The sequence below is a fragment of the Parus major genome, chromosome 13 (assembly GCF_001522545.3).
Source record: "Parus major isolate Abel chromosome 13, Parus_major1.1, whole genome shotgun sequence".
NCBI classification, from domain to species: Eukaryota; Metazoa; Chordata; class Aves; order Passeriformes; family Paridae; genus Parus; species Parus major.
In genome coordinates this window covers 10,324,745-10,344,130 of record NC_031782.1, presented here as the reverse complement: position 1 = coordinate 10,344,130, position 19,386 = coordinate 10,324,745, and the positions used below count along the sequence as shown (strand labels likewise).

Genomic DNA, 19,386 nt, shown 5'->3' with positions numbered 1-19,386 from the left:
GTTTTCAAGGCCATGAAAATGAGTCGGAGATCAGCTGATGCCAGCCAGCGGAGTTTGGCATATAACAGAATTGTGGATGCCCTAAATGAGTTTAGGTGAGCCATATGTGTCCTGTCTTTTATATCTCTTTCTTCCAAAGCACTTGAGCCTGTTTTAGTGCAGAATAAGTAACTTAAAATGTCTAAAGTGTTCTGCAAAAGTTAATACAGCAAAGGACTGGTGATACCAAGCTATTCCAATGCATCTGAGTTTTTGGATTTTTCCAGGTGTGTGTGTACATCAGTCCCGTGTGAACAGGACACAGATGTTTAAGGTTTTCTGTGCTTTAGGTGATGAGGAACATCCCAGTGACCTCTTAAATGATCTTTTGTGGCTTGTCAGGAGGGGGAAAATTATTGCAATGCCCTGTTAGGGAAATCCTCCTGTAGTGTGTATTGTCCTGATGTGTGAGCAAAGCTCACCCCTCTCTAAGCTGTGCTCTAAAGGTGTTTCAGAAAATCAGCTCAGAAGAGGAAGAGCTGTATTTTCCCACAGTAAAATGAAGTGCTGTATTCTCTGGCTATTGGTACCTGCAGAGCCTTTCTGTTCAACAGTTATTATATAAAGTAACACATACAAGCACATCCCTGGCATTTACCTGTATTTTGTTTCCATAGTTGAAGTCATGGGGAGGGAGTTAAGAAGAAATCCATCTGTTTCGAGTGATTCATCTCCTCTCAGATGGGAGTGGCAGGGTGCTTCCTTTTACAACCACTGTAGAGCTACGTTTTAGAGACATTATTGGAGACAATGCTCTGATGTTATAAAAAGAAATTTCTGACATCAGGATGTGTTTTACTGAACAGAGAAGGATCCTGAGGGCTCACTTATTTTTCTACAATTCCACTTCCACCTGAATGCCATGGATTAGGTGGCATTGCAGGATGAAGACACGGTGTATTTTAAATTTTTTCAGAAGTTCACCTCCAGGCAGTCACAAGGAAAGGCAGAGGATATGTCCTGTAGGGACAGAAGGCAAAAAAGAGGGAGCACGTGGGCCTGTGGTGAGAGGTGGATAGGATAAGCTGTGCCAAGAGAGGGAGCAGGGAGAACTCATGACTGCTGGGAGCCGCTGATCCTGCCCAGGGGCCTGAGACAAGTTCAGCAACTCAGAGCAGCCACAATGATTCCTCCACTCCCACAGCTCTGCTCTGCCTCTCAGCTCTCTCCCTGAGCCATTTCTATGCCTTCCCACCCTCTGTTAACAGCAGCTCCCCAGCTGTTTTCCAAACCTTCCCCCCAAAACATTCCCCCTGAAGATATACTCAGCGGCCTTTGCCCGTTCTCCTTTGTCCTTCCAAGTTAAACAGTTCCAGAGGGCTGGGGAAGGGCACCTATCCCAAGTCAAAAGTAGGGGAAAAAAAAAACCCTGGAAACACAAAACAAATCCCCTGTACTGGATTTTCCTCCTGGAGTGATGCTCAGCAGTGTTGAGCTGGGATGGCATGAGGAAGGCTGCTGTGGTCAGGCTGAGGCAGAAAGCATGGTCGGAGTGGACACGGGTGGATTGGCACTGACTGCACACCAGGAGCTGGGGTCATTCCCATGACGTGGCCACTGCATAAACAGCATTTGGAGCACGTAACCACCAGTTTTATGCATAGGTTTCCATGTTGATATAAATATTGCTCTTTAATAGTGTAATGAAGTAAATTAAATCCAGTTTAATTTCATAGAAATTAATTTCTTGGGGCAGCAGCCTTCAGCAATTTTGAGTTTTGTTGGGGTTTTTAAGGGATTGCATTCAGAGGTGGGCAACAGCTGGTGTCCCCCAGTCCAGGCAGGGTCATTTTGCCCCTGTGACATGCAAGAGCATGTGTCATCCTCTTTTCCGTGACATGCAAGACCCCCTTGCTTTTCAAAGCAATGCGGGATATGTCTGGTAAGAAGAGAGAGGTGTATTTAAATACCAAAGGCTGGATGCAAAGATGCTTTGGCACAGGTTCAGCAAACCCATTTAGGACACTATTATCTCTTTAGGTGTCTGCTTTCCCACTGAAGTCACGGGGAAGTCAGGAGATGAATCCTTTGGTGAACCTGAGACTTGTGTTGATTCCTGTCCTCTTAGCAAATTGTGCTGGAGGGAAGAAGGGTGTTGACTTCAGTGGGCTGGTGATTCTAAAATGTAATCCTGGTGCTGGTTTAACTCATTGCAGTCTAGTTGGTTTTAAGGAGAATATATTTTTGTTTGTTTTTCTTTAAACCCTCCAGATTTTCATAGGTGCTCAAGAATAGCTGGTGTGCACTTGTCTGGTGATTAGAATAACCTCAGATCAATGGGCATGGGGGGATGTGCTGCCCTGCTGATCTGGGAAGGTAGCATGCCCCCTCCAGATTCCCTGTCTGCAGGGAAAGGGTTGTAGCTGTAGGTCACTCCACTGCCTGCAAAAAGGGAGCTGGGTCAGCAGGAATTTACCTGCTGGTAGTGAAGGGGGAGAAGGCAGCAAAACAGAGCCTTCATTTGCTCTTTTTGTCTTATCTGGGGAAAAACAAAGCTGCCTTCTCTTGAAGGCCCAGGCTGCTTCTGCAAATGGAGGCTGTTGATAAATTTCCCATCAGTTTGGTGCCCAGGTCCAGGCCTACTTTTGCATCATTAGTCACTTTACAGTAATTTTTAATTTTCTAAAGCACTGGTGGGTTTAGCTATTAACACTTGACTTTGAGGCCTAGAACTCTCTGTGGATATCAGCTGTGCAGACACATGACTTATGAAATAAGCTACTGTACTTGCATGAACATTTCGGCTCCCCCAGTACCTGAAGCCAACGCAGCACATTGATAACACAGATTATGCATCTGACTAATACCTGTGTGGCACAAATGTAGGCTGGCAAGGAAACACTGGTCTCAGGGCCTGGGAAAACACCTCTCTGCTTTCTGGCAGACAGATTTGATGCTATTTTCTGCCTGTAATTTTTAAGCAGCTTATGCTGCTGTGAACTGGGTGATGTGTTGTGCTCAGTGGTGCCAGCATGGGCACTGAGTTGTGGGGAGCCCCACTGCTGCATTCCCTGCAGTGGGGATTGCCTTTGTTTTGTTGGTCCTTTTTAAGGAAAAATCATCTTTGGAAGGAAGGAAGGAATGAGGTTAGGGAACAAATGCATCTGAATTTAGCTTTATAAACTACTGATTATTGTCTTTCTTTGCCATTGTGTTGTGGCACCTAAATAGCAGAGCAACCCTGGGGGCACAGTGCTGAGGTTCACTGTGTTTTCCTTGGGGAGGGAGGGGGTTGCAGCAGGATGTTTTCATCCATGAGGAGCTGTCTGGCTCGTTTGGTTTGTACAGCACCAGGAAAGATGTCTTGGATTGGTAGGGAAAATTGGTACTAAAATTGAGGCCAAAGGCCAGGGTGTTTTGGTATGTGTGTGAGGGTGAAGCAGGGAGCAGCCCTGCCGTGCTATCTGTGGGAACAGCGCTGCTCACCTTGGTGCCATCTGTTCCCGCAGGGCAGGCAGACCCCAGAGGAATTTGGGTGGGGTTTGCTCAGGGCTTCCTTTTTGCTCTCAAGCCCTGTGAGATGTGAAGGTGTTTCCTGAGGGGCTCCTCTGGCCCCTGTGCTAAGTGCTGCATGGCTGGGGCCAAGGTGCCTGGAAGCTCCAGGCTAGAGTTCAGCCTCCCAGAGGCGTTTCCAAATATAAACCAATTTAAATGTACTGGAACCCTCAAAAGAGCAGAGTCTCATTAACTGAGCTTCCCTTCACATGTTGGTGTGGCGGGGGGAGAGTGGGGCCCCTGCACAGCCGCAGGCCAGGAGGAGAAGGGGCCAGATGGGTTTTTAATGATTGTTATTTTTAAAATCCAGTTAACTTCCCTGTAGTGTTTGAGGAGGGTTTTTTCGTGTTGGTTTTTTGTTTTATTTTCGTTTTTGCCCTTTGCTATCTGGCAGGAGAGTGGTTCTCTGGGTGGCTGAAGAGCTGTGAAGCAGTTAATCCTTGCCCTTGGCCGCTGTGCCATTGGTGCCTTGGCTGGTGAGGAGGGTTCCCTGCACTGCAGTCACATGCCTGCTGGCCCCTGGCCAGGGCAATCCGATCTGGCTCGGAGGAAACACTATCAGCTGCAGATGCAGCCAGGGTTACCAGAATAGTAAATAACGAATCACAAGACTCGGGCTATCTTTTCAACAAAAACAAGTCCTTTAATATATTGGTTTTAGTATAGAAGTAGTTTCTTTTTTCAAAACAGCCGGGCTGCAAGGGGCTTGGCTTGGGTTAGTTTGCATAGGATGGAGAAATAAGCTCTATTTTACATTAAGTTGGCTGTTTATCTTCACCTTCTCAGGTCAACTGTGTCTGGGGGGTGTAAGTTTTCATACTTGTTTTGAGCTTTTAAACTCCTTGAGTTTGAGATCCCTAGACTTGAAGTTTCTTTTTGTTTTGGGGCATCTTTAACATTCACTCCATTTAATGGCCTGTGAACAGAAAGCTTTCCCTAATAATACCCTACCCCCAGTCCCAGCTTGCCCCTGCAGAGGAATGAAATCCCAGTACCCCAAGACTGTGCTGCTGGAGAGCTTCTGGTGCCCCAGAGGCAGTGCTGGTGTCCCTGGCTATGTGCCCCACTCATGTCCAGGCAGCAGGACTTTGTGCCCAGATCTGTCACCAGGCTGAGCTGTCCTCCCAGGACAGGACCAGCAGCAGAGGGTAACATGGAGCAGCTGGTGAGGCTGCTCCAAAGTGATCCAGCAGACAGCGAGATCTGGAGGGCTGGAGAGTGCAGAGGTACTCTCACTCAGCTGGCCCCCTCTCCAGCACACTGTTTTGTGGTGCTCTCTTCATGCTTCTGTCAGTGGAGGATTTGAAAGTCTAACCTTAGAAGAAGACAAGGTTGATTTTGACTGTTGTGAACATGAGCATGGAGAATGGATTTTGTATTTGATGAAAACTGGTAGGAAAAGTAAGGCAGAGAATGCCACTGGCTCCTCACCTTCTTCTTTCTGGAGCAGCCCTGGTGACCTCAGTCACCTTTGCTGCCCTTTGGGGAGCAGTTCTGGGGTCACCACCCAACTGCTTTTGTGCCCAGTAACTGAGGGGTGACTCCCTCCTCCCCGGGTAGTCCCTGCACCAGGGCGGGGTGTGCTGTGCTGCTGCTGCCCTGCACCTCTCACTTCCTGGGAGTTTCACTTCAAACACTAAAACATGGAACATTTGGCAGCTGCTGCTCCAGTGTGTTTGCCTGCCTGGTGTGCACAGCTTTGCTTCTGAAAGTGCCCATAAATTTTGAGATTGTGAGATCCATAGAAGATCTTTGTAAATCAGGGATAATGAGATAATGTATATCTTTGCCTTTTAAAACAAAAATACTACTAGAAAAAGTAGTGCATTAGGTAGGGAGAAAACTGAATTGATCAATCATTTCCTATATCCTTTTGGGTTTTTCAGGCTTACATTTTTACTGTGTTAAAAAGGCAGGTTCCCATAAGGTTGGCTTTGTACTTTAAGCTATACCATGTTTATATTTTAGAGAAGTTTAACAGTAATCTGAGGGATTTTAATCTGGTATTTTACTGCAGAGACAATTTTTAATCATACATTTACTGTCCTCTGTAGAGTTACAAAGGATGTGGTGAGTGTGTAATAGGTACAGCCACAGGGTCACTTTGACTCTCATACTCTCTATTTAAGGCTAAAGATGTGAATTGGTTTCCTGCTCTGTACATCCACACTTGGGTAGGTTTGGCCTGGAGATACACTAAGGTTTTAAAGCAAGGAGGAAGTAAAGTTATTTTTGTAAGTCAGATACGTATAATCTTGTCCTAGTCATAAATAAACAGATGTTTGTTTTAAATGAAATTAAGAGCAAGCAGAAAGAAACAGCAAGAAGAAGTCATCAATTCCTTCTGCATTCAGAGCATGGCAGCTCTTGACTTGTGACAGGGAATGTTGCTGTGTTTGGGATGAAGTCAGGGGGATGCAGGAGGAACCTGTGAGGTTCAGCTCTCAGAGCTGAAGGGTGAATTCATACTATTTAATGAACAACACAGTTTGGATAATGGCTGCTATGAGAAATTTTGTTTCTGATAGAAATGATAGCTGGATCTAAATGTTGCACAGAACTTAAACTTCCTTTAAGTTGGGATTTCTACTTTTTGTTGTTGTTGTTTGGGGTTTCTTTTTGGTTGGTTTGTTTTTTTGGGGGGGGTGTTGTTGGGTTTTTTTGGTTTTTTTTTTCTTTAACCTCCTGGATTCTTTGTTTTTGTTTTCTAGAACAACTATTTGCAATCTGTACACAATGCCACGGATTGGGGAGCCTGTCTGGCTCACCATGATGTCAGGGACACCAGAGAAGAACCAGCTATGCCATCGCTTCATGAAGGAGTTCACTTTCTTGATGGAAAATGCTTCTAAAAATCAGTATGGTGGATTTTAGTTTCTATATTACATATGTGATTGTGCCTTTTAATTTCAAACCAATTTTTAAATAATTTGTTAAAATCCTGGTAATCAAAGGATCAAAAGGCACATAAATACCTTATTTTTCAAACAAATAAGAAATTATCTCATTAAATTCCTGCTTCCCCATAATCCTGTAAATCTTGATAGAGGCTGAACATCTGGAAGATGTCCATAAGAAGTGTGTGATGTGTGTGGATGTCTGGAATGGGTTGAAGATACCTTAAAAAATGCGTTAACCTACCTTTCAGAATCAGTTATCATATGATGAACAGGATTAGACATTTCAGGAAGAGCTGTGTCTGTAATACTCTCAGACCACAAATTGCTCTCAAACCTGAAATAATTTAAAAAAGCCACTAAAGAACTGCTGTGCTCATTAGTGCTCGCTCACCTCTCTGGCCTCAGGCCCCAGCTGTGAGCAGATGCTGAAAAAAAGGAAAGGAAAGGAAAGGAAAGGGAGAAAGGAGAAAGGAGAAACAAAAGAGGAAAGCAAAGGGGAAAGGAAAGGGGAAAAGAAAGAGGAAAGCAAAGGGGAAAGGAAAAGGAAAGTATTTGTCTCCATTCAAGTTCCTAAAAGGAGCACAAATGTAGATCTGCACTAGCAGATCAGATGTTTGGTCAGGGTCACTTCTCCCTGCAGGGTGGGAAGGGGCTGCTGCTCCCATCCTCCAACTCTGCCACTACCTTTGTCATCTCTTCTCTCCCCTGATGGGAAGGTGACAGTGGTCACTGCAGTCCACCTGCTCCTGCCCCAGTGCAATGGGAGAAACTGCAGGGAGTTGTGATGAGTGCAAATGTATTTTCTTGAGGTCAGTTCCTGCTTCACTGGAGGCTCTTTGCTGGGATTGTCTCCTTTGATCCATTCTGAGTCCTGTACATCTTGGTTACATTTAAATAGTCATTTATTTGGGTTTGTTTTCTTTATTTTAAATATAATAAGATTTTAAGTGATAGAAACCAGAGAAAAATTATGCCCTTTATCCTTCCTAATCTAGTTTTAAATCTCTTCTCCTCCTTTGGCTGTCTCTAGTGTGGCTGCATGGAAGCTGTAGGGTTCCTGATGCTTGTAAATTATTCAAATAACATTATTTTGAGGCATTTGGCTCTTCATCCCCAAACGTGAGCCACAGTGGCCACCAGCACCACGTGTTAGTGTGTGGAGCCTCCTGGGCTATGCTCCTGCCAGGAAAACTGACTGGGAAAACTCCACAGAGCAGAAACCATGTCTATCATTGCAGTAAATCAGGTAGTTAATGTTTTTCAGGAAGGTTTTTTCACCTTAATTGCTTAGCCAGTGAAAACTGCTTTGCCAGTGTAAGAACACAACTTCTCTGTCTGAGCTACAGAACTTGGGGAGGGGTTATTTTCAAAAAGGAGCAGCCATATGGCCTGCAAATGCACAATAGTTTGTGAAAGAACACAGCACCCAGCTATTTTACAGGTTTGGTAACAGTAGTCTTCCCTCTCATCCATAGGCACAAGTCTTAAGGGTTTGGGATCTCCTTGGAGTACAGGAGCCACATACACAGTGTCACTGCTTTCTTATAGTGAATGAAATAAATTGGTTTTGAAATGTTTTACGACATAAAACTTGAAAAATAGGAAGTCTCATAATTATTGCCAAACAGTGAGATGCCACGAAGTTAAAATATTTAATTTTACTTTACATACATGTTCTATAAAAGAACACATATTTAAAAGTTCTTTGCTAGGGTTGGAGGGAGGGTCCAACCACCCTTTCTCTCCCAAAGGAACCAAGACTGAAGGGATGATCTCTGCTGATTTTGTCAGGCTTTTTCTTTAATCCTTGATCCATATAGACTAGAGCTGCTGTCAGTTTAACATCTTGAGTGGTATCTGGAAAAAAAAAGCCATGTTGAACATTTTGCTTTCAGGTTTTTACCAGCTTTGCTGACTGCAGTGCTGACTAACCACCTGGCCTGGGTCCCCACTGTCATGCCCAATGGCCAACCACCCATAAGAATCTTCCTGGAGAAGCATTCTTCCCAGAGTGTGGACATGCTGGCCAAAACTCATCCCTACAACCCACTGTGGGCTCAGCTCGGTACGTGGCAAATCCCTCTAAACCCCCAGCAGCTTTACATAAATGGGAACACATGAGGTGGGTTTTATGGTGCTTGTTACTCCTCTCCCAGGTTATTTATTTTTTAATAGAAAATGAGACAAAAGTGTGTTTCAAGCTTAGAGATGGTCACTGTATTTTTTTATGCTCTCAAGTTTTTAAGACATTATCCATTATAAAATGTTAGCCAAAAAGTAAAGCCCTCTTCAGTCATCTGTGTTGGGTCCCTTAAGGTCACCTGCTCTGGTGCTGGTAGAGGATTCCAGGCCTCCTCTGGTCTTCCTCCTCCTACAAGGAAAATCTGCTTTTATATTGTGGGATGCCACTATCACTAAACCTCATTCTGGAATGAGAAAATCAAGAAAATTCATCTTTTGATCAAAAGTGAATATGCTTCTAATACAACAGAGTGATGCAGAACATGAAGTCATAGCTTGGCAACCCCGAGAGAAGGTCTCAGAGCCCAGTCACTGGTGTAACTAGTCATACTGTGATAATTGCCCAGTAGAGAAGAGCAGGTGAGGTCAGATTGTCCTGCTCTGCACACATAGTCTCATGGAATTTGATTAGGGAAGGGAAAGAATATTTTGTGAGGTTGTCCTATTATTGTACAGGTAGGAATGGCCTAGAAAATTTGATTGGCAAGAAAATCTGATTTCAGGCCTCATGTGACTTGAGAGACCCACTGTGGTTAGGCTGGCCTTTGAGAGGACTCCTTGTCCCCTCACCCCTGCAGTCATGCAGTGCCCTAATACCTCCAGAACACACAGGCACTTCCCCAGGTGACTCAAGTACAGCCAGAGCACCCCATCCAACCCATAGTGGAACTCAAGGAGGGGAAGAGAAGGAGCTTGGCTTCAGCCATACATTTGACATAGTCACATTTTGTCCTCATTCCTGGCATAGGTTTGTTTCTTTTACAGCTTTCTCTGGTGGGTAAAAGTCCAGTCCAGTTTCCAGACTCTCCAGGGTAATTCAGCACAGATGCCTCCTCTCTCCCATGGCTGTAAGGATCCCAGGAGATGAGCCTCCAAAGCTGGAGTGAGGTGGTGTGAATGCTCCCTGATGTGTGAGATCAGATCTCCCCCTGACCAGTGGCTCACCTAACAGATGATACCAACAGCATCTTTGGGATTCTCTTATTGAAAACAAAATACAGCATAGCTGTTGTAATTATTGCTTTAGTATTTCTCTCTTTTAGACCTGGTCTTTGAAAACTGGCCCAACAGATGGAAGAATTTTAGAAGAACAGCTTATTGCAAAGATGCCAAATAACTGTGTGTTTAATTTCCTGTCCTAGGTGACCTCTATGGGGCCATTGGATCACCTGTGAGATTAGCAAAAACGGTCGTGGTTGGCAAAAGACATGACCTGGTCCAGAGATTGCTTTATTTCCTCACTTACTTCATCAGATGCTCTGAACTTCAAGAGACACATCTTCTGGAAAACGGGGAAGATGAGGCCATCGTCATGCCTGGCACTGTTATCACTACCACACTGGAGAAAGGAGAAGTGGAAGAGTCTGAGTATGTGCTTGTCACAATGCACAAAAACAGGGGCAACTTGCTACCCACGGAGTCAGAAGAGATGAGAGTTCCCAACTGCAGCTGTAAATATTGCAAATGTCCTGTTTCCCTCGCACAGAACATAGAAGGTGTTGCACAGCAAGAGAGAGAAGACATGCAAAGCACTCCTAAGGTAGAGCTAGATTCTTCTTCAGATGAGAACAGAACCATCATTCCTGAAGGCCAGGAAGACGCTGTGGATGTGACACAACCAAGGCCCTGCCTGGATACCAAACTAGAGACTGTGGTGTGTACAGGCTCAGCTTCGCCTGAGGAATGCGTGGGGACGGAATCTTGTTTGGAGCCAGCGGCAGGCACGTGGAGGAGTGAGGATGTGCTGGAGCCAGGCAGCCAGGCAGGAGGTGGGACAAGGACACCTGGGGTTGCTGTGGAGAAGAAGCCACCCGATAAGCTCTTCATGGACACGTTTCCATGCAACGCTGCCGAGGCTCAGACAAAGGTGACTTTCCTCATCGGAGATTCCATGTCACCTGACTCAGACATTGAACTGAGAAGTCAGGCAGTAGTGGAACAAATTGCCAGGCATCACAGCCCGCCAGCAGCAGAGGCAGGAGTGTCTGCTGATCAGAACTGTGAAGCTAAACAAACTGTTGAGGACCAAAATAGAGACTGTGGGACAGCTGAACCCTTTCCTCAAGTTGCTAGTGAGCATCAGAGCTGGAACCCAAACCCGTACAGTGCTGAGAGCATGAGTCTGTTTGATGAATATTTCACTGATGACAGTGCAGTTGAAACCCGGACTACTGATGATATTCCAGGGCAAGCAGCTACAAACCTTCTTGCTCACAACAGTAGTTTAGAATTTTCTAAAAAGCTGTGTACAAAGGCTTGCAAACCACCTAGTGAATTTTGTAAATTTATGGACTGTGTTCAACAAGACACCTACAAAAACTGCTTTAATGAGCAGGACCAAAGAGAGAAAATCTCTGTTCGCATCCCCCATGGGGACAGAGAAAACATAGAGAAAAAAGTTGCCCCGGGAATTGACTGGGACATTCCAAGAAATGAGAGTTCAGATAGTGCCCTGGGTGACAGTGAAAGTGAGGATACAGGCCATGATCTAACTAGACTGGGCAGTAACTATTACGGAGGAGAGCAAGAAGATTGGGCAGAGGAATATGAGATTCCCTTCCCTGGGTAAGTACTGTTCAGCACTAACAGAGCCTAAAAGAGATGGAACCTCTTCTCATGTCACATATTTGGAGGACTGTAGCCTAACTTGGCATCAGGGGTTGGAAAAGTGTCTCCTGAGCTTGCTGGTTGTAAAAGGATATTGAGAGATCTGTGGTCTGGAAAAAAATACTAATGGTGTATTGTGATCTTGGCTTGTATTCTCTGCTTCCATGATAAGCTGACTGCAAAAGCTGACTGTAAACTTTTTTAGAAGTGCTTGACTTCAAGTTAGAAGACATATGAAAAAAGTAGGCAGCCTCTGTAATCTGAATTTGCTGTTTGCTGTTGTACATCTTTTTGATATGGCTTTCTTGCAGGTCAAAATTAGTTGAAGTCAACTCTGTCCAGCCCAGTATTGCTAATTTTGGAAGATCCTTACTAGGAGGCTACTGTTCATCTTACGTCCCTGACTTTGTTTTGCAAGGAATAGGAAGTGATGAAAAGCTGAGGCACTGTTTGGTGTCAGATTTATCTCATGCTGTGCAGGTAATTAAGCTATATTTGGTAAATGTATTTCTCACAGTAGGGAAAGATAAATGTTTGTGAATGTACAAACCTGCTGGAAGTGGAAATATTTCCTGTCACAGCTCCTGTCAGATTTCTCCAGTCCCAGGTCACCAATATTTTCTCCTCTCTCAATTAATGTATGAGAAAAACATGGCTATTTCACTGTGAATCTGGAGCACAAAAGATGAGACTCCCACTGAAGCCAGCTGGGAGGCTTGTGCCCTGGGAAGATGGATCTCAGTGCTAAGCTGTATCATTGTCTCCTCTAGCCTTGGCAGCTGATGGTTGTGTCCCCAAAGCATGGAATGATGTTAAACAGGCCCATGTGCTGAGGTTGTGCCTCTCTTCCTGGGCACAGATTCCTTCTGCAGTGGTGCAGAAGCTCCCATTGCTCCCTCCTCTATCCCTGCACATCTGACCAATGTGCTGCTGCTGGTGCAGCAGAATGTCTTCTCCATCACGAATGCTCAGTATTTTGGAGACATTGCTCCTTCTTTAGGATGGTACTCCCTATGTCCAATAGCACTGTCTTCATTGGAAAAGGAGAAACCAATGTAAAGATAATGGTCTGAAGGGAACTTGTGTTTCTGATGTCTTGGAGACCACCTCTTCTCCACAACAGTTTTTCCCCAGATGAACTGGGGCATGACTATGAAGTGTGGTGTTTCCTCCCCCTTTTACCAGGAAAGAAAACAGGCTGTCACTGAAAGTGTGACATCTGCTCCTGTCTAGTTTATTTCTCAGAGAAGAAGGAAAAACAGACTGGTGAACAGCCACTTTTCTGAGATCTTCCAAAAAGTCCCCTTCCCCTACTTCTCACTTTAGCAATGTTCATTAGACCTGCATCTGTTCTCTGCATGCCTGTGCCCCTCCCCTGTGCCCAGCCCCACAGGAGATGAGTCTTGCTCCCTGAGTGGTTGTTCCATTGGGAAGTGTAATTGAACTTCAGGTGAGAGAGGCAGCAGTATGAAGCACCTGCTGCTGTGGCACAGATGTGTCTGAAATACAGCCTGAGAGAGATTTTTATGCTAGTCTGCCTGTGTGAAGTTCTTGCTGACTCTTTGGAAGCAGATAATTGCTAACAGTTCAGCCCAGAAAATTTTTTAGGGAAGGACAGTGAATGTCCAAATACTCCCTTTTTTGAACCCATTTTCATGGCTTTAGAGAGGTGGAGCACCAGCAGGGGGGAATGGCAAGGCACAGGTTTGGTTCCTAACTCCCTCTGCTGGCTTCCCGTGAAGGAAAACCAGTGACAGCTGGGAATATCCTGACCTCATTAACAAAGCCACACTAAACAGCAAGTTGGATGTTTGGTGCTTTCAGTTTTAGGAGTTTAAAATACACTTTAGATATGTCAGAACTCTTTATATCAAATATCAAAAGATGCAACTGTCAGCAAGTGACATGCTTTAAAGCCTGTAAGGAAAGATAAAATAGCCATCATCCTTCTAAGACTGTGCCTTGCTCACAAAACCCCTCATTTAATGGATGCAGTGCAATGTGGGCAGATGTGTTTTAGGAGAAGCAGTGTCTGGGATGCTATCCTGCTATCCAGCAATGGTGTCCTACTATCCAGGATGGCAAAGCTTTGTGAAAAGACTGCTGTCATTTGTCATTCTTAGGGTTCTGCTCTTCATTTTTTGTTCCTAGCACCCTGTTCTGGATGAGCCCATTGCAGAAGCTGTCTGCATTATTGCAGACACGGACAAATGGACGGTGCAAGTGGCCAGTAGCCAGAGGCGAATGACTGAGAATAAACTAGGAAAAGAAGTGTTAGTCTCCAGTCTCGTCTCCAACCTGCTTCATTCCACTCTTCAGCTTTACAAGCATAATTTATCTCCAAACTTTGTAAGTCTAAATGGAAATCACGAGGGTGATGGTTTTGAAGTAGCCTTTAACTTCACAGGTTAAAGATATGTAAGGCTCTGCATAGTGGTTTTTTTATTCATAGCCAGTGCAACTTCTGGTACAGCTGTTTGTGATGCCTATTGAAACGTCACTAATCAAAACAGCTGCCTCATTAATTTTGATTTAGCATGTAATAAAAGCTTCTGCTCAAAAAATGAAAGTCCTGCCACTGAATATCTCACCTAGACATGACCACGGAACAGTCAACAGGGGTATGGGATCTGTGCTTTCTGGTTTGGTTCTGTCTTCTCCCTGACACAACTGCCTTTGCTTTTTAGTGTGTGATGCACCTGGAAGATCGGCTGCAGGAGCTCTACTTCAAAAGCAAGATGCTGTCTGAGTATCTCAAGGGCCAGATGAGAGTCCATGTCAAGGAGCTGGGCGTGGTGCTGGGGTATGGTCACAAACTTCTCCCAGCAGTGCTACCTTGGGTGTCCTGGTGCCAAGCTCTACCTGGGATTGTTCCTAAGCAGAGCAAAATGGATTATTAAATGGGACCAGAACTCCTAAGTTACCCATGGCCTCAGGCTTCTCCTTAGCCATTGCTCAGTCACAAGGATCCCCCAGCCTTTCTCTCTACCCTGCAGACAGGAAGATGGGCTCAGCACTCTGGAGCTTGTCAAACTCCCTTCTTAGTTGGTCAGTTGTCACTGAACAACATGGGGCACCTGATTCCTGCAGACTGACTTTCCCTACATGGCAGGAAACACTCTCTGTCTCCTGTAAGGCACATAATACCATTCTGTGGGTGTGGGGTATGGATAGAAGAGCTATTTAAGGGGTGTTTATAGGAAGGCTCTGAGTATGTTTTCCTGCAGAGGAGTACAGAGTGAGCAGGAAGGCACACAGAGCATGTTTTGGACATGGCAGCTTTAGCTGGTCCTCTGCTCCCATGCTGTGTCTTCCAGCTATTATTCCCTTTCCTCTGAGGTTAGGCAGGAATTTTGCTTTCCCCATCTGCTTCCTCACCAAGTTAAAAACCCACAAGACAAGTGAGAGCTCAGGCAGTGCTGACACTGTGGGAGCAGGCACATCTGGAGGGGTGGGAGGAACGACCTGGCAGCTGCAGTGTGCAGCCCATGACCCAAGTACAAGTGCTGGGGTTCAAGCAGGCAGTGTGGGCTCTGACACGTGTTCAGCCCAGTGATGTTTCAGGCTGGATTGAACGTGGCTCTTCTGCTTCCTTTCAGGATTGAATCCAGCGACCTCCCCTTGCTGGCAGCTGTAGCAAGCACTCACTCTCCATACGTTGCCCAGATCCTACTTTAAAATGCCAGAGGCCACAGACTTTGACTTTTTGCTTCTCTGGAAACAAAGTGGAAAACAACTTGTTCTGGCTCCTTTCTCTTTGCAGCAAGTAAAACTGCTTGTTGAGCTGCAGCACCTCCATATATGACTGCACAGTGTGCAAACAGTTGGAGACTTCTCCTCTCCCACTTGGTCATTTGTAAAAAAGAATAAAGGAAGGAAAAAGGAAAACTGAGTAAGCCCAAGATTTCCACCACAGAAAAGTGGAGATTTTAGCAAAGCTGAAGAGATGAGATGCATTTTTTAGCAGTTTCTGCCACGATGGCTGACTGTGATTTATACTGGGAAATGGAGGAAGAACTACTCTGAGAAATACACGATGCCATCACCCCTTAAAACTGAACAAGAGAGCAGCTGCCTTCAGCCAGGCTTCAACTGATGAGGATCATGTTAGGGTCTGTAATTCTCAAGCTGCAATGATTTGTAAACAACTTCTACTTTTTCACATCATAGTACAATTCTGGATACTTCCCAGAGGAAGAATGGAGCGGGGCCTGGCTTTTTTTTGTAAGAAGCTTATTAATGACTACAGAATTTATTTATGATCCTTCTCCTGGGAAGACAAAATAGTGGGGGACAGAGGGTGACAGGAGGAATGGAGGAAGTGGCCAACAGACAAACTAGCGATGGAGATTCTTGGCTGGATGCTGTTACCAGTATTAAATGTTTATAATGTTTAAATGTTGCTTTATATTAAACAATGCTTTTCTTCCTCAACTTAATCAAAATGTTAAAAACAAAAATAATCTAAAGAGAATGTTGGCTGAAATTTCCCCATAGGTTCCCCAGAATGACATGACAATTACCTCTAACTTTTTTATGATCTATATAATCTTGGACCATCATATTCTTTTTACAGCAGTCAGTCAGCTATTGAAATAATGAGCTAGAAATAATTGTACCAAAGCATTGGAGACAAAACAAGTAGACTATTGCCCTTAATTGCTCAGGAAACTAATTGATACATTTTTTAAAACCGTTCTACAAAAAAAAAAAAAAAATGAACATTGATTACACGATAATGTAGTAATATCCAAATTATTTTTTGACAGATATACCCTTGCTGCAGATGACTCTAATCCCTTTTCTACTCACTTGTGTAATTACCAGCAGGAAATGTTGTTTATTTTATTCTCAGCATTTCTCTTTTACTCAGCCATCACTGGTTTGTCATTGTATATACAATAGCTGTATGAGTAGCTGATGGACCCAACCTGGTGTAAGTAATGTAAATAGACAATGGGAGGTGGATTATGTTTTTGAAGGCTCTACTACCTCAGTTTAACTGCACACTTCATTCTAGGCTTTGCTTTGCATATTTGTCATAGCAGCCAATTAATGTTGCTGATTTTTAGCTTCTGTTTTCATCTGTTAGGTTTAGTACATTGAAATTCATGGATTATCCACACAAGTAGGAGACACGTTCACTTGGTCGCTGAACTCTATAAAATTTCTATAAATTCATCATTCTGTAATCATCTTTTCAATAGTACAACACGCCTGCTATTGTTGTTTGCAGAGTTACTTCAAGTACAAATCTATTTTAACCATTTGATAAACTTGAAAACAATAAGAGAGACCCCTGCCCCACCTCTGTCAGTGACAGAACTCTCCTCCCTTCCTTCTCTGGGGCCACCATTCACGTGGAGTATTTTTCAGTACTACTTAAAATCTGTCACCTAAAACTTTGTTCCAGGGAGATCTACATAGCAAGCCCACCCCTCCCTTCCATGTAGGACTGATTCCACATCAGGAAGTGACCCCAACATTAATAGAGGCAGTGTCATTGGAAACTCTTTTCTATATAAAATCCAATACTGACTGCTGCAGGGGAAAGCCTCATGTTTAATATGTGATCCAAGGATTTGTTTCTCCCATTTTTCAAACGTCCTTTTCTTTGCCACACAGTTATATTACATCTGACTTTTGGAATGAGCACAAAACAGGGGCCCAGTTGTGTAAACACATTTCTAATGAAATATAGGATTGCACTCAGAACATGGATGGTTAACTCTTTGCTAGGATATGTGGTACAGGCAATAGTTAGGATACCATGTTGTGCATGACTGGCAGTGGTGACCTGGCAGTGTCTGTGCTGCTGAGGCTGGCAGAGGAGGGTTCCTGCCTGTGCCTTGGGAGGTTTCCTGGGTGAGTTAATCCACAGCACATGCCCAGAGAGCTGGGCAGCTGTACCCTCACCCTGGCATCCTCCAGGACTGTGCTCATAATGATCCTTACAGGAGAATACTGGTCCTCATTTGAGCCATTACTGTGCACGTTGTTGGGGTCACTTTGAAATGTGTTTGACTCTCCAGAAAGGCCTGCAGTGAGTATTAACATGAGAGGAGAAGGAGGTGGCACTTTCTGCTGCCCTCTGCCCAACACCACCCAATAATGGTGTTAATGATGTGTTCAGTCAGTCCCAGACGGAGCAGCCACAGATGCAGCTTCCTCATCATCCTCCCACAGTGCCAGTCCCCCCTGGCATGGCAGCACCCTCTCCACCTCTCAGCAGTATTGTGGGCAGAACACAACCAAAACCCTTGTATGATGGGAAGTTTTCCTGTGAGTTAACTTCTTGGGTACATGAACAATGTGGTACATATGTCTGTTTGGTAAATAATACAAAAAAAGGGATTTTTACAGGATATCGCATTGACTTTTTAAATATATCATGATTCTTTTATGTGAATAGAAAACTAATGTTTGATTTCCTTTTTCCACTATTCCCAATCTCCATTATTAATATGTCTTAATTTTCTGGCTGAAACCTAAGTGTACTAGGAACACAAATTAGCAAATTTGATTTTGTTGCAATTGGCAAACACTGGGCTGCTAAGAACAAAAAAAAATGTTTAAAAGAAAAGATTTTACACCTCGCATATGTTTTCCTTATTAGTTCTTAGAGATGTTTTATGACAACTTTATGCTTTCTCTAAATTATTTAGATAGTGGTACTTGTAAAATGCTGGGTAAAATGTACATACTTGTTATCTCTTCTGTTTTTGTATATATTTCCCAAGATGTGCACTTGTATTATAATAACCATTCCCAATTTTAGGGGAAATTTGTGCAATAAATACAGTACGTCAGTTTAGTTCTGGTACCTTTTGTGTCCCTTTTCTGACATGTGCTATGAGTCACATTTGACACCTGTCTCCTGTCAGTTCCCCATTTTGGGGCATTGATTCTGGCACTTGGCAGTGCTGCAGCCATTTAATTTGGGGTCTTGTAAGGAATTAATTGTTTCAAATAGGAATTTGTGATTGAACTTGTCCCTTCAGTTGTGAATGTTGTTGGCCTCCAGAGAGCAATACTGAAATGGAAGGTAGGTACTGATCCTCTGTACCAGTGCTTGACTGTGTGAGGTAAACAAACATAAGCAGAAAGCCATTGTCTCCACAGGGGAGGTGGTGGAGTCACCGTCCCTGGATGTCTCTAAAAAAAGACTGGATGTGGCACTCGGTGCCATGAGCTAGTTGAGGTGTTAGGGCATGGGTTGGACTCGATGATCTTGAAGGTTTCTTCCAACCCAATCATTCTGTGAATTCTGTGAATTCATACATTCCTTCCTAAAGTGATCTGCAAAGAAGTTTGCCATTGTCTTTGTCCCTGTATTTGTGCCCATCTGCCTGAGTACAATCCCTTTTCTGTATCTCTGGGCCGCTGCACAGGAATTAAAGTAACTGAGGAGCCTTTGTAAGGTCTTATTAAATCTAAGTTCAAATGGTGATAACAGTGCTGCCAAGAAAAGTGAAGTAATAATCATACAACAGGAAAAAACAATTAGGAAGATGTAATAGAGTGTACAAATGAGGCTTTAGAGCATCTGGGTTAAATAAGGTCCTGTGTTCCCAAAGAATGGAAAAAGGACAAGCAGAAGATGGAAACTTTTGCCCAAAGCAGCTGCATCTTCTATTTTTGATAAATGCTCTGTGGTTTCCTACCCTGGTGTGTACCTGTCCCAGGTGCCCTTGCCACATGTGAGGTGCAGGATGAGCTGAGGGACAAGCTGAGGTCAGTGTCCCCAGGCCTTGTCTTGCAGTGACCAGCTGCTGGCAGGGAACACTGTGGGTCCCACATTCAGCACAGACAGCACAGGAGCCTTCTAGGATTTCCACTTGCACCTGCCAAGTCCTGTCCTATAAAAGGATGCCTGTGATGGGAGTGTTTGGAAGAATGGAATTTGTCCTCTCTGAGAGGAATGAAAGCCACAACAACCCACTCTCAGTGCTTAAATCGGTCCTGTAACACCACTGTGAGGTTTCCCTGTGCACAGGGATGAATTCCTCTGACTCTGTGTTCTCTGTTGACATTCCAAGTAACACTGGATCAGTTGCTCAGTGCTCTGTGTGGGTGAGTCAACAAAAGCAATTAACACAGGATC

At 44.2% G+C, this 19,386-nt stretch overlaps 1 protein-coding gene and 1 long non-coding RNA gene across 4 annotated transcripts in view; one reads left to right on the top strand and one right to left on the bottom strand.

Annotated features, from left to right (window-relative positions):
* The window catches only part of FNIP1 (folliculin interacting protein 1), a 65,216-nt gene extending 47,120 nt beyond the window's left edge, over positions 1–18,096 (top strand). For all 3 annotated transcript variants that reach the window (XM_015641739.1, XM_015641737.1, XM_015641738.3), the window contains 8 exons: positions 10–95; positions 6,246–6,392; positions 8,330–8,499; positions 9,818–11,240; positions 11,594–11,762; positions 13,434–13,631; positions 13,970–14,085; positions 14,882–18,096. In XM_015641739.1, coding sequence (XP_015497225.1) covers positions 10–95; positions 6,246–6,392; positions 8,330–8,499; positions 9,818–11,240; positions 11,594–11,762; positions 13,434–13,631; positions 13,970–14,085; positions 14,882–14,960 — 2,388 coding nt within the window. In that variant the 3' untranslated portion in view covers positions 14,961–18,096. The remainder of the gene's footprint in view (positions 1–9; positions 96–6,245; positions 6,393–8,329; positions 8,500–9,817; positions 11,241–11,593; positions 11,763–13,433; positions 13,632–13,969; positions 14,086–14,881) is intronic.
* Positions 8,063–8,834, bottom strand: LOC107210673. Its single transcript, XR_004499306.1, has 2 exons — positions 8,756–8,834; positions 8,063–8,291 (listed from the first exon to the last, which is right to left on the bottom strand). It is a non-coding gene; the product is annotated as an uncharacterized LOC107210673 (long non-coding RNA).
* Positions 18,097–19,386: the final 1,290 nt, after the last annotated feature.